We start from the raw sequence: 14046 nt of genomic DNA on the forward strand, positions 1-14046 counted from the left end.
ACAAGGAAGAGCAGAGCACTAAGGCCAAGGTGGTGACAGCAACACAGGGAGCACAAAGACAGCAGCAACAGGTCCCAGCTCCCCCTGCAAGCAGGAGGTGTCCTTGTAGGACACGATGCAGTCATGAATGCTTGCAGGCTCTCCAGTGACTCCTGGGAAACCTCTGCTCAGAGACACATGGGAAACACAGCTTTGATTTACAGCTGCCTCACAATTCCTCAGAAAGTTGATCTTGTGCAGCACAGAGACACAGACAGACCCTGTGGTGAGCAGCAGGAGACACTCGAGGCCATTGCTGCAGGTCTACAAGGTTCATTACTGGAGGAGAACAGCAGCAATCCATCCATCCTGTTTTGCTTAACTCCATCCTCCTAGGGAATCAGAAAGGATTAGAGGAGCCTGTTGGTTGGCAATTTGTTAATGTAATGCTGTATGTCCCTTCTGTCAGCTCTCCAGACTGACACCCCACCAGCACCACCAACTTCAATCCCTAATTACTGCAGCCTGAGTCCATCCTTCCACCTGTGAGAAGCAAAACCTTGGCTTGTCCTGCCAAGGGAACTAACCCTTTGTGGGGGTGGAAGTATCAGCTCTTTATTAGTGTCAGCTACATGAACAAATAAAACTACAGAACCCAATAAATTCACTAAAATGATGATTCATCAGCACTCATCATTTTCTGGGCAGCTGCCCCAGTCTGGGTTCCACACCACATTTCACAAGGTGCTTTCAGTGGTGAGAAGAGATTTAATGTGAGGATTTTTACAGGTGTAGGAGGAGGCAATTCTACAGGGGTTACAATACACACAAACAATAGGATGGGGCATGTGAAGACTAGCCAGGGTCACTGTATGGGCATGATTCCAACAGCATGGTGGGGTTCCTGCTCCTGTTCTTCAGCAGCAACACTCTCAGGGCTTGCTCTCAGTCCCATAGTCTGCAAGAAACAGAGAACCCACACATGTCATTTTCAACTGCTAAAGGAAGAGTTTAATCCAGAAAACATGAAATTCACCTGAACTTGGATTGACACTGTTACTTTGATATCATAAGTCAAAAAGATGTCTGAAATATCTTCAAAGTGGTAGATACAATCTGAATTGCTTTGTTAGTGTGTCTATCCCAGCCTCAGCAGCAGGGCCAGTTCCCTGATCAAGCACACAAGGGATATTTTATAGGATATCTACCAAAAAAACCCCACTGGGAACTCCCAGGAAAGATTGTGCTGGTCTCCACTAGACCTACAGAAAAGCAAGGATCTTTCCTATATTCCTTTCTGGTAGCAGAGTCATTGCCCTCATCAACATAGAAAGAGCCCACACAGGTCTCTGCAGTACGACTAAGTCCAGAAAATAGAGGATGCAATTTAAGAAATGGAATATTACAGTCAAAGACACTGATACTGCTCATTAAACCTCGCTTGGCCTGGATGAGAAACCCAATCCCCAGTTGCAGAGTTGAGAGCCCAGAGGCTCTGAGCACAGCAGGGCCCCAGCACCCACCTGGAGTCAGGGCAGGAAGGCCCCAGCAGGGCCCTTGTGGGGTGTCTCGGTGCTCTGGTGTGCCTGGAGAACAGTCACTGCCTCCTCGATCTGACAACAGAGCACAAGGGGGAGGAGTGGAGCTGCTCCAGTGGAAAACTGCACTTCAGGTCCCAATGCAGCCCCCACACAGAGCTGCTCTCAAAAGGTAAAGAACTGGAATAATTACAAAATCCAAGCTTCTGGCAGGAGACTGAGCAGCCCAAAGACCTTCTCTGTCTCTTACCAAGGGAAATTCTGAGGCATCTCTCCTTTATTATCAAGTCAGAACTTGCTAGACAGAAGTCAGCTTTTGCAGGTGAAGCTACCTGACACCACCCAGCAGAGCCCAGGCTCCTCAAAAATACAGCAGGGGAAGGGTGAAAGCAGCTCCTGTCTCCAAGGAGCAACAAAAAGATGCAGTCAATTCACTTCAACTACTTTGATGGGAACCAAAGCTAAATATTTACCAGAAGTAAGAAGGAAACTGAAGAAATACTGCAGAGAGGCAGCAGTTTGCTGGTTTCTGTTCTGAGGAAAGAGCTGCTTCCATGCAGAGATACCACCCTGCTTTTCCCCTCTTGCTTCCCAGCCACCTCCAAACCACCCTCAAGCTTGTGCTGTGCTTTCAGGGAGCTGCTTCCAGCCTCTCCTTTTGCTGAAGGCAGGCAGACATTCAGGCACTGGGTGTGGTGACATCAACCCGGGGCTCCTTTTTCACTTGAAAATAAAACCTGCAGCTACTTGCTCTTCCTGCAGTGATCAGTGTCCTGGGCTGTGCTCCCCTTCCCTGGCAGCAGCAGGACATCAGCCCCTTGGAGAGGGATTTGTTTGGGCACTGGGTCTGTCCTACCTTGGAGCGCAGGGACTCTGGGGACTCCAGGAGCAGCAGCAGCTCAGAGTTGTCAATCTCCAGCAGCATCCCAGTGATCTTGCCAGCCAGTGAGGGATGCATCACATGGATCAGAGGGTAGAGGCGCTCACCTGCTCCAAACAGCAGCCAGGACATGAGAACCATGCAAGCCCCCAGCATTTTAACCCACTGCAAGCCCTCCTGCCTGCTCAACTGAAATGGGACACAAGGGTGGTGATGGTGGTGGGGAAAACCACTGCTCACAGGCAAAGCTGCTCCAGCACATCTCAGCCACAGGAAGCTGCCGGGTGAAGTCAGCAGCAGGCACCTACAGTGGGCACAGGGCAGTGGAGCTGTGCACACCTGCCCACCCCTGCACAGTTTCTGCAGGAGCAGTTTCCTCCTGGGAGCAAAGAGCTGGTCTGTTGTAGCTATGATATTTTCTGAAAAATCTTGTCTTTAGGATTTCTTCTCCTGAGAAGCTGAGAGGCCTCAGGAACAAAATGTAACCAATGGTTATCTGCTGCTGTGGAATGCAACAGGTGGATCTGTGATTGGTCTCATGTGGGTGTTTCTAATTAATGGCCAATCACAGTCCAGCTGGCTCAGACTCTCTGGTCAGTCACAAGCCTTTGTTATCATTCCTTTTCTATTCTTAGCCAGTCTTCTGATGAAATCTTTTCTTCTAGTCTTTTAGTATAGTTTTAACATAATATATACCATAAAATAATAAATCAGCCTTCTGAAACATGGAGTCAGATCCTCATCTCTTCCCTCATCCCAAGACCCCTGTGAACACCACCACAGTCTGTGACCTGCTGTGCTTTGGCCAGGCCAAGCAATGCTGTCCCACACCAGGGCACTGCCTGCTCCACCACAGAACACCTGAAACCCAAGGGCTGTGTGGCACAGCTGACCTTAACCCCCATGGCCACCAAGCTGTTCATCAGTGCAGGATGGTTCAGAGCTCAGGGGAACTGGAAATGCCCTGGCACAGCCTGGCAGCACCTGGATGGAGCTCTGCCTCTCTGCAAAGCTTCACCAGACACTTCTCACTGTCAGGCAGCTCATGCAGACAGGGAGTGGCTTTATTGCTCCCATCCAGTTCCAACACAGACTGAATTTATTTTTTTTTTAAGCAGCATAATATCAGAGCAATCCCACAAAGCCTTAGAGCTTCTCCCATCAGTTAATTTTGCCCTGGTGCATACAAGCCCAAATGCCCCCAGGGCCCTGCAGCTGGACCTGCTCCAGCAGAGCAGCCTGGCACCCACCAATCATTTGCTTCTGTTCCTGAGGGGGGGCTGCTGCAAGCAAGGATGCTGTCAGTGGCTCCTGCCCCTGGACATGCACAGCAGGTTCTCCCACCTGGGGGAAAAACAGGGAAGAACAGCAATCAAAGGCTGGAAGGGATGTGAGTCACCTGACTTGCAGGAATGGTGCTCAATACCAACCACAACGGGGCATTTCAGCCTTCCAAGATGCATTGTCAGTTTGTATCCAAACAGCAGCTTGCAGAAAAGCTGGAATCAAGCACTGGAGCTGTGTGGCTACTGGATCCACAGCCCCACAATGGGGATCCCAGGGCTCAGCAGTCACAATATCCCAGAGCAGGACCAGGAATGTCACATTCTGGTGGCTGCAGAGCACTTACCTGTGGGGCCATCACAGGTGGCATGTGCCCCATGGGCTGCATGTTCCTGGCAGAGGAGGAGTACTTGTACTGCTGGGCCCCCCGTGGCAGGGCAGACGAGGAGGGCATCCGGGTGCTCACTGTCTGTGTCCCGATGTTGGCTGCAGTGGGGACAAGAACATTTGTGAGGAGGGGTCCTTAAATGCATGCCTGTGCCAAGGAGGCTGAAGCCACAAGGACAGTGTGCTTGTTTGGAGAACCTGAAAAGTCCTACATGGGCCAAAGCAGCCCCCAGGTGAAAGGCAGCTTCCCCAGGACAGGCAGGCACTGCTGCCCTTGGAGGGGGTGGTCTGGTGTTGTGCAGAGGGCAGGAGAGCTGGCAAAGGCACCCACAGCTCTCCTGCAGAAACCCATCAGCATCAGGAGCCAGAGAAGGGGAACAGCTCTGGGCAGGGTGGGCTGTGAGAGCCTGCTCATCCCAAAGGGAGGTGAAGACAGAGAAATGAGAGGACAACGACAAAAAGAGAAGGGACAAGCCACAGACAGCCCTCCTGGTCCCACTGCTCACTTCAGCAATTAGACACTCAGTGACAAAGATAACTTTGGGCAAAATCCCATGAAGATGGGAAGGCAGTCACTGCCCCAGCTGGTCGTGTGTGAAGGGGACACCCCAAGACCCAGGGCCAGCCTCAGCACAGCCAGGCACTGGGGATGCCAGCACAGTCTGGGTCTCAGCTCCAAACCCCTCTAACATGAGGTGTGGCACTGGCACAGTTCAGCCTGTAAGATCCCCTTCCTGTGTCCCAAAGATCCTTTCCCACCCCCTGCCTTTGTCCAGGCACTAAGCCCAGGTGCTGTGGCTGCATCACCATCTGCTTTAAGGATCATATTCAAGGCCTAGCCACCAACAAGACCAATCTGCACATCAGACACCTGTCCCATTACCTGAAAGATCCCAACCTTCCCCAAAAAGTTACATAGCTCCTACAGACATTGCTCCAACTCCATCACACCATCAGACTCCTCCATGAGCAATCCCACAAACCAATCCATCCTGTTGGAGACCTGAGCTCACAGTAAGCACCCTTGCCACCCTGGTGATACCACGGGGGTCCTTCCCCCACTCACCCACTCTGTGGGCCTGGGGGGGCACTCGGGGCACCTGGGTGGAGGCCTGTCTGGTGGTGCTGATGTTGGACAGCAGGCGCCGGGGCGGCACCGCAGCCCTCAGGATGGGGGTGGCTTCAGGGTACACTGCTGCAGAGAGACAGAGAACACACACAGTGAAGCTGCTTGGTAGCAGAGGCATGGAAGGAGACATGGGGAGAGTGGCTGTGGCTGGGGACAGTTCAGGAGCACCTCACCTCTGGTGTCACTGCCAACATCTCACCTCCTGGTGTCCATCACCGTGGGCCTGCACCAAACCCCTGCACACTTTTCCAAGACAAACCCTCATGGTCACACACTCCCTGCTGCCTTTAAAGACCCTCAGTCCCTGACTGAGCCCACCTGGTGCCAAGAGCCCCCAGGGAGAGGCAGGCAGACTCACAGGGAGGCCGGGAGGGCTGCGCACTCCAGCGAGTGGCAGGGCGGACTGGGACAACAGGGCTGGGGCCGTAGAAGGCAGCTCTGGTTTGTGGCTGGGGAAGAAGAACACATCCAACATGACTGGGGAGCTGAGCTGAGCCAGAACTAACCCAGAGCCTCTTGGTGGCTGCTGCACACAGACAGACAAGCCAAAACCATGGCTTTGGCAGGGTGCCAGAGCACTTTAAAGACTGAGCTCCAGCCCTGCTGTCAGCATGGCCTCCAGCAGCTCTGCTTCGTGCCTCCTCAGGAGCTTCTGCACCTCTGTAACCCTTCTCCCTTGCTCTCCATGCTTCCCTCCCACCAAACTCCTCCTGCCTTCCTTCCATAGCAGTAACTATGAAATCCCAGCCCATTTCCTGCAGCACCTGCACCCCACCCATCAGATCCCACTGGCTCCACAGGGTGTGCTTGCCTCAGACATCTTTCATGAAAAATCCTTTCCTTAGGATTTTTCCTCCTGAGAAGCTGAGAGGCCTCAGGAACAAAACGTTAACAATAATTATCTGCTGCTGTGGGATGCAGCAGGTGGATCTTTGATTGGTCTCATGTGGTTGTTTCTAATTAATGGCCAATCACAGTCCAGCTGGCTCCGACACTCTGGTCAGTCACAAGCCTTTGTTATCATTCCTTTTCTATTCTTAGCTAGCCTTCTGATGAAATCCTTTCTTTTAGTATAGTTTTAATATAATATATATCATAAAACAACAAATCAAGCCTTTTGAAACATGGAGTCAGATCCTCGTCTGTTTCCTCATCCTCAGACCCCTGTGAACACGGTCACAGTGTGCCCAGACCCGCACAACCCAAGCTCTGCTCCTCAGCCCCACTGCCAGCCCGCTCCAGGGCAGATTTGGGTCCTTGTGCAAGGCTGCCATTGGGGAGCAGGACTCACCTGAGGCATGGGGGGTAGGAAGTACCCTGGGGGGGTCTGGAAAGAGCCCAGGAGAGGGCCAGGCAGGGCCCTCATGGTGGCCAGCCTCTGCATGTACTGGTTGGTGAGGATGGCTTTCCGCTCCTCCTTCCTCTGCGCCAGTGCCACGTAGAGAGGCTTGGTGCTGACAATGCGCCCGTTCATTTCTGTCACCGCCTTGGTGGCCTCCTCTGGGGAGGAAAAACATACAAACCCAAACCCTTTGCTGCGGCCACCCTCTGTCATCACCTAAAACAGGATTAGAACAAGACAGCTCAGTCCACAGATCGCTGCAGCATCCACAAAACACAGCGTGAGGGGGGTGAGTGTGATCCAGCCACAGGCAGCCCATCTCAGCCCCCACGCCCAGGGTGGGATGGATGGGACTGCGCCGCTCCCACAAACAGGTTTCTCTGGGGAAGGGCAGGAGTTGCTCAGGCAGTAGGTTTGGGAAATGAAGATGGCAGAGTCAGGACCAGCCTGGGATCAGGAGCCTGTGATCATCTGGGGGTAATCTGTGCCTCAGTCTCACAGGAGCCATGGACCAGAAATGCTCTGGTGCTTAATGCTGCAGGAGCCAGCAAGGGATGGGGATCAGTGGGACTCTGTGCCCTGATAAGGGCCAGGCAGCCTCTGTCCCTGGCAGGTTACAGGCAGCTGACCTTAAAGCCAGACCCTTAGATGTTGCCCATCCTTTACATGTTGCCTTCCAGAGAATCCTGACACCAGTGCCAGTGAAAAGAGCGATGTGTCCCTGGTGTTCCAAAAGGCCAAACACCAGCCTGTCCCCCCACTGTCCTGAGAGAGGTGGCTTGTGGTCATTTTCATTTGTACCAGTGTCACAGAGCAGCTGGGCAATACTCAGAATGCTGCAGCTTTAAGGTCCCATACCTGGCACCTCACCAGGGCTGAGGTAATTCAACAAAGCTCAACAAATATTTGCTCCTCAGGACAGTGTGAGGTGAAGCAGCATGTCCCTTACACCTGGCTTGAGATACAAGCCATCAGCAGGGAAGTGTAATTCAAGAGGATGATAATCCCTACCCATCCCCAAGGGCTGAGTGCACTGGTTTACTGACCCCAGGAGCTCCAGTCCCTCACCTTGGCACTGGTGATGGTGCCATAAGGGGAGAACTCCTTCCTCAGCCTCTCATCATCTATTCCATCATCCAAGTTCTTCACATACAGGTTGACCCCCTGCACAGAGGTGAAAAAAAAGCAGCTTGGGATCCCAAAGTTTACAGCAGTTTGTTACACTGGATGCACATTTCACCAGCAGCTCAGATGGAGGGTGGGACATCCCACACAGACATCCCTTGCAGGAGCAGAGGCACGGAGAGCGGCCAGGATTGTGTATTTTGAGTAGAATTTATGCAAACACCCCAAGGGAAGAGGGCACCCACACCATCACTGGGACCCTGCTGAACCTCATGAAGCTGTCTCATTTCCAGACTGATATTTCTGGAAATTGGCAGACCCATGTGTTCACCTCTCAACACCACCCTGGGTTTAAATCTTTCCCCTTTCCTGATGTTGCTTCCCAGGACATTCCCAGGCAGTGACTGACCCCTCATTGCAGGAGGTGCCCACCCTGCTGATCTGCTCTGGAGAGCTCTGTGCTGTCCCAAGCTGAGAGCGCCCCTGTTGCAGTCCTGCAGGATGGAGCCCCCTGCTCTCTCTTACCTGGTACCTGTTCACCCTCTCTTGCTTCATCTGCTCGAATTTCCTCTTGAGCTCGCTCTGGCGCTCCAGCCGCTTCTGGGCGCGGCCCACGTACAGCACCCGCCCGTTGAGCTCCTTGCCGTTCATGTCAGCCACGGCCTGCCGGGGAGGGAAGGGCTCTCAGACAGCGGGGAGCCCCTGGCCACAGCTCTGCTCCTCACCCCCCACCCCAGGGCAGCCCCAGCACAGGCAGAGAGCTGCTCCCCTTGCCAGGCCCTGCCCACCCAGGTGCCCAGTACCAGCTCCCAGACAGGCACAAAGCTGGTGAGGTTCCCCCTGAGGAGAGGTGGGGACATCACCAGGTGACAGTCTCAGGAGGGAGATGGGCAGTGAGGAGTCTCTTGCCTTCTGGGCTTCCTCGTGCTTCTCAAAGTTGACGAACCCAAAGCCCTTTGAGCGGCCAGTGCTGTCCATCATGACCTTGACACTCAAGGTCTTTCCTGCAGCAGGGAAGGAAAGCAGAGTCTGAGGGGTGCCCAGTGAGGGGGTGCTGCCAGGGTACAGCACTGTGCTGGGAACCAGCAGGAGAGACCAGCCCAGCAAGGACCCTGGACAGCCAGGGCAGCTGGAAGAGCCCAGCAGGAGGATGGACAAAGGGATCCCCGAGAGGCAGGGACAGCAGGCTGTGAGGTTTGGTGAGGGTTATCCCTCCAACCCAGGCTGCTGCTCTCATTGCCCTGGCCTCTTCAGCCTCTCCAGCCAGTGCAGTGAATTCCTTTGGCTAGAAAATCTCATCTTCTTTATATATGAACACAGATTGGGTTCATATGAAGGATAATCACAAATTACTTAGGATGACACTGACCAAGCATGGACAGTATGGCCCATGGATTAGCACAACACTAAAACCCATCACAAGAGGCATCCTCCAGTAGTGACTAAACTGAGAAACCTGTTTTCCTTACATTCAGACTCAACAATTCTTATTCCCAGGGTTCCTGTAACCCCACAGTATGCTGTAAACAAGACAATTAAAAAAAAAAAAAACTATCCAAGAAAGAAAAGACAGCACCAAGTACAAGTTATCCTCTGTCACAGCAGGAAAGCACATGTAACATCCTGACAAATGAAGTGACTGCAGTCCTTTTATGTGGGGGATGTTTAAACACGTCACATCTCACAAGAAAAGGAGCTGCTATTTCAGCCAAACACTCCCCCCACTTCATTTTAGGTTGCCCCAACTCCAGTTTATCAGACATGAGGACATTTCAACAACTGCACTCACCAAACTTGGAGAATATTTCCCTCAGTCTGTCATCATCCATGTCATCCCCGAAGTTTTTGATGTAGACATTGGTGAATTCTATTGCCCTAGCCCCAACCTCTGCCTCGCGCTCTTTGCGGGATTTGAAGTGTCCAACAAATCTGTGGGAAGGAAGGAAAAGACCTCAAACCCTGCATGTCCTCTGCAGAGGGAAGATGGACTCAGGCACACCTGTGTCAGCACAGGCCAAGAGAGACCCCATCACCTCAGGCCGTGCTTTGCTCACCCACAGACTCACCACGAGTTTCACATACAGCACCTTCTGCATGTCCTACTCTGGCATACATGGACCCAAACTCCCCATTGCCACTGCCAGAAGCAGGGATGTGTCACCCCAGGGGACATCAAAAGACTTCAAAGGAGGCCACCACCACAAAAGACCCCAAAGGATACCACCAAGTGCCAGCTCTCTTCCTCCAAAGCATTCTCCAACACTCTGTGCAGCCCTTGCCTCTGTGGGATGTAGAGTGAGATGATACAATGCAAACAGAGAGAGAAACAACAACAAAACCTCTTCCTGCCCAGATTATCTGATGGCAACAGCCAAGATCAGGGACCAGCTCCACTTTGTGGGCACTCATTACACCTCCTCAGCAATAAAACCCAGCCTGGGGCTGGACTCCTTCCCCACCATCTGGGAGCAGCTCCAAACCACTATCACACTTCCCCCAGCACCCACCACAAGTGACTCACTGTCCCAGAGAGCAGCAGAGCTGCCATGCCCAGCAGGGATGGAAAAGGGAAGAACACAGAGCAGCAGGAAGGGGATGCCTGATAGTGCCAGAGAGAGGAGTCTGGGCTCTGCACTTGGCTCTGCTCCTCCCTTGCCTTGATCCACTTACACCTTCCTGTCATTGAGCAACATCCCATTCATGGTCTCAATGGCCCGAGTTGCTGCCTCATGTGTCTCAAAGTGGACAAAGCCATAGCCACGGGATCCATTTTCATCACAAACCACCTACAAACACAGCATGAGGGGCAAAGGAAAGAGACAGACACAGTTTTTCTCCATGTTTGTACATGAGTACATCACAGGAAAACCCAGCCCCGTTTTCCAGGGGCATTTTCCCTCCCCAACATTCTGCTCCCACTGCAGCTGAGCTCTTTAGGGTTGTTGGCAGCAGGTCAGGGAGGTGGGCAATCCCAGGACCAGATCCAGGCTGCTTTATATGATATCCAGGAACTTGTGGCTCCCCAAGACCCACATGCCACTGGTGCACTGAGCTGGGACAGGATGGCACATAACATCCCTGTGCAGGGACTGGGGGGAAAGCCCCCATTCTGAGAGGAAACATAGCAAAGCCTTCTGGCTTCAAAGCAGCTGGGAATTGAAAGGAGATGTGGGAAGTGAAATGAGAAAGGGAATTCCAGCTGGGTGGAGCATGCTTCCAAGAGTGAGGGCAGCTCTGCAGCAAGTCCTCTCCTGCAGGGCCCTGGGCACACGTACCTTGCATGACAGGATGTTTCCAAAGGTAGAGAATGTGTCATACAGGGCTTTGTTATCAATGGAGTCATCCAGGTTCTTGATGAAGACGTTTCCAACCCCTGATTTCCTGAGCCCGGGGTCCCGTTGGGACCACATGATGCGGATGGGTCGGCCTTTGATCACCTCGAAGTTCATGGTGTCCAGGGCTCGCTCAGCTGGCAAAGGAGGGGGAGGAGAGGGGAGTAACAGACACAGGTCTGCCTCACATTCTGCAGCAGCTGAGATAGGCACAGGAATCGGGGCCAGGGGCTTGTTAACCTAAATGGGATAGGCAGCTCTGCCTCCCCACCCCTCCAGCCACACCACTCTTTGACTAATTACTTCTTTTCTCTCCAAAGGCACGCCTGACTCCCAAGGATCAACCATTTCACAACAAGCTCCAGTCTGGCAGATGCCCAGCTAATTTACCCAGTAAGGATTTTGGTCTCTAGGGCAACTAAATCAACACCTTCCCATCATTACAGCCTCACTTCAGTGTGGAACACCTTCCAATTACAGCACTGTGTCATGGTAATGCCTGCCAGGGGAGTGGCCTCACTTTACACTGTGAGCCAGTGGGCAGCTGGGTACCCCAGGGGAAGGGCAGAAAGGGTTTTGGTGTCCTTCTCTGATAGGAGAAGAAGGACAGAGGCAACTCTTGCAAGTCACCAGAGCCCAGCAGCTGCATCCTTTCCCAGATGCTAAGAAGAGATGGAAGCAGGATGGGTCACCATCAGAGAGCAGGCTGGGATTAGTGAGAACCAAGCCCCCAACAGCAACACAACCATTCAGACAACTGCTCCCCCCTCTCCCAAGGCCCACCCAAGTCCCTGCTGTGAGGCAGTTCCTCAGAGCTGCTATGAGGAACCTACCATCCACAGGCTGCTGGAAGTTGATGTAGGCGTAGCCCAGCGAGCGGCGCGTGGCCACGTCCCGGCACACTCGGATGGACATGATGGGCCCAGCAGGGGAGAACTTCTCATACAGCATGGCTTCAGTCACATCTGGGTGCAGGTCTCCCACATAGAGAGAGGCTAAGGGGTAGCCAGGGCCACTGGCATTCATGGTCACCCACAGAGCTCAGCTGCAGGAGGAGACAGACCCGAGGCTGCAGGGCACAGGTTTCAGATTGCCTGTGCAATCACAGACCCACACTGGGGCTGGCCCCACTGCAGCAGCACAAGTCAAAGCAATGCCCTCCCCTTCCCACCAGCAGCACTAGGATCAGGAATGCCCCAAGGAAGCTGCAATCTCAAAACTTGCCAGGACATAACAATTTTGGTACAAAACTTGAGCTGGAGTGGTCTGCACCTCACAGCCCTTACACACCCTGGAAGGATGCAGTGGGACACTACACACACAGAAATTTGCTCCTTAAAACACTCAAACCCCAAGAGAAATAAAATGGAGTTTAATTTCTCAGAAGGTAAACAGCCCTTCTCCACCAGAGACTTCTATTTTAACTCCTTGATGGCTCCCTCCAGCTGGGGCAGACCCAAGGAGTGGAGGTTTGTACTGATGGCCAGGGAGCAGAACTGCAGCCCACGTCCTCCCTGCAAACAGGTCCATGTCTAACAAGGCAGACAGAGGGTTTTAGCCATCCCTTCCCAGTTACTCAGCTTGTTGACTACTGTTCCCAGAGCAGGCAAATTGATGCTCAGTCTCTGCCTGGTTTCAGTTGAGTATAAAGTTCTGTGTGAAGACAACAGACAGTGCTTGAGACCCCTGGGCTACTGCCTAGGAAACACAGAAACGCAGGTCCTGCCCAAAAAGCATATAAATCCATCCTTGGGGCTCTTACCTTAAAGCTCAAAAGTCCTGAGACACTTGTTTAGACACCTGTAGATACCCAAAATTAATACACATATATAGGAGAGGTGTATCGAGCAACCCCCCGGCCAAAGGCAGGTCCCCATGGCGGAGCCGCGCACCGGCTCCGTGACACAGCCCCGCTCCTCGCACCGCCCTGAGAGCCCCCCAAAAACAAACACAGGGTAACAGAGCAGCCCCAGCGCCCCTCCAGAGCCAGCGGGGCACGGAGGGAAGGGAGCTCAAACGGGGAGGAGGCGGCCGGAGCGACGATGCGGGGAGCGGGCGGGCAGAGGCGGCACAGCCCCGCCGGGAGCCCCGGGCAGCGCACAGCGCCGGCCACGGATCGGGGCCGCCCGAGGAGCGCTGCTCACCCTGCCCGAGGCCGCCCGCCCCGGAGAACCGGCCCCGCACTCACACCGAGCGCCCGCCGAGGCAGCACCGCTCCACTGAGGCTGCCGGCACCGGGCGCCTCTTCCGCGGCGGCCCCGGGGGCGGGACGGGACCCCCGCCCACCGCCCCACCCCGGCCAGGTGCGGAGCGGACACCCCCGCGGGCAGGGCAGGGCAGGGCAGGGCAGGGGCGGCCCCCGCGGGGCTGAGCGCTCAGGGGTTCAGCAGGTGCAATGCAGCTCCTCATCTTAGCGAATCGCAGCTCCTGCGCATCTCCTGCCTTCCCAAAGGGGAATTGAGCTGCGCGTCACACTGGAACACTGACAGCGTGTCCCACCCACGCGCTTTTGGGAAATCGCATTCACCTTCTGACTTGTAATTCTCTGAAGTTAAGGAGTTCAGGCAGGAGCCGTACACAGCTGGGTTACAAATCCCTCATCACCGGGCACTCGTGCACTTCTGAATTCCACAGCAATCTCCCTCAGGACCCAACAGAGTGCCAGGGAATATGGCCTCTGCCATCATCACCTCTTGTCTGTATGGCCCAGGGGCTCTGTAAGCTCACTTTCACCCACTGAGATCGCACCCCAGCTGTTCTGGACGTGATTGTGCTGCTGAAAGGCCGGATGAAAGCACACAGGAACCTCGAGCCGCAGGCAGTGAAACTCCAAAGCAGCTCCCCCAGCATCCGGCTCCACCCCATCCTGCACCCTCGGGAGGGTCAGTTGCGAGGCAATCAGAACCATCACCTTCACAAAAGCTTTCTGGTGGTTTACCACACCAAGAGGCCTCACCCGAAGGTCAGATCAGCGTCAGCACCGAGAATCTGCAGCAGCAACAGTTGGATGAGTTGAACATGTTGAGTGCACCTGGACTCTTACTGTGGCT

At 53.9% G+C, this 14046-nt stretch overlaps 1 protein-coding gene across 1 annotated transcript; it reads right to left on the minus strand.

Moving 5' to 3' along the window:
* Positions 1–608: 608 nt before the first annotated feature.
* On the minus strand, positions 609–12022 carry PABPC1L (poly(A) binding protein cytoplasmic 1 like). Its single transcript, XM_071446841.1, has 15 exons — positions 11830–12022; positions 10940–11133; positions 10335–10450; positions 9454–9593; positions 8574–8668; positions 8190–8327; positions 7608–7703; positions 6489–6755; positions 5556–5646; positions 5135–5263; positions 4028–4167; positions 3648–3741; positions 2374–2504; positions 1503–1592; positions 609–937 (listed from the first exon to the last, which is right to left on the minus strand). The coding sequence occupies exons 1-14, from the start codon at positions 12020–12022 to the stop codon at positions 1509–1511; spliced, it is 1908 nt and encodes a 635-aa protein (XP_071302942.1). The 3' UTR covers positions 609–937; positions 1503–1508.
* Between the last annotated feature and the right edge of the window lie 2024 nt (positions 12023–14046).

Source organism: Agelaius tricolor, unplaced genomic scaffold (genome assembly GCF_023055355.1).
Source record: "Agelaius tricolor isolate 1412-34295 unplaced genomic scaffold, bAgeTri1.0.p SCAF_23, whole genome shotgun sequence".
In the NCBI taxonomy this organism is placed as follows: Eukaryota; Metazoa; Chordata; class Aves; order Passeriformes; family Icteridae; genus Agelaius; species Agelaius tricolor.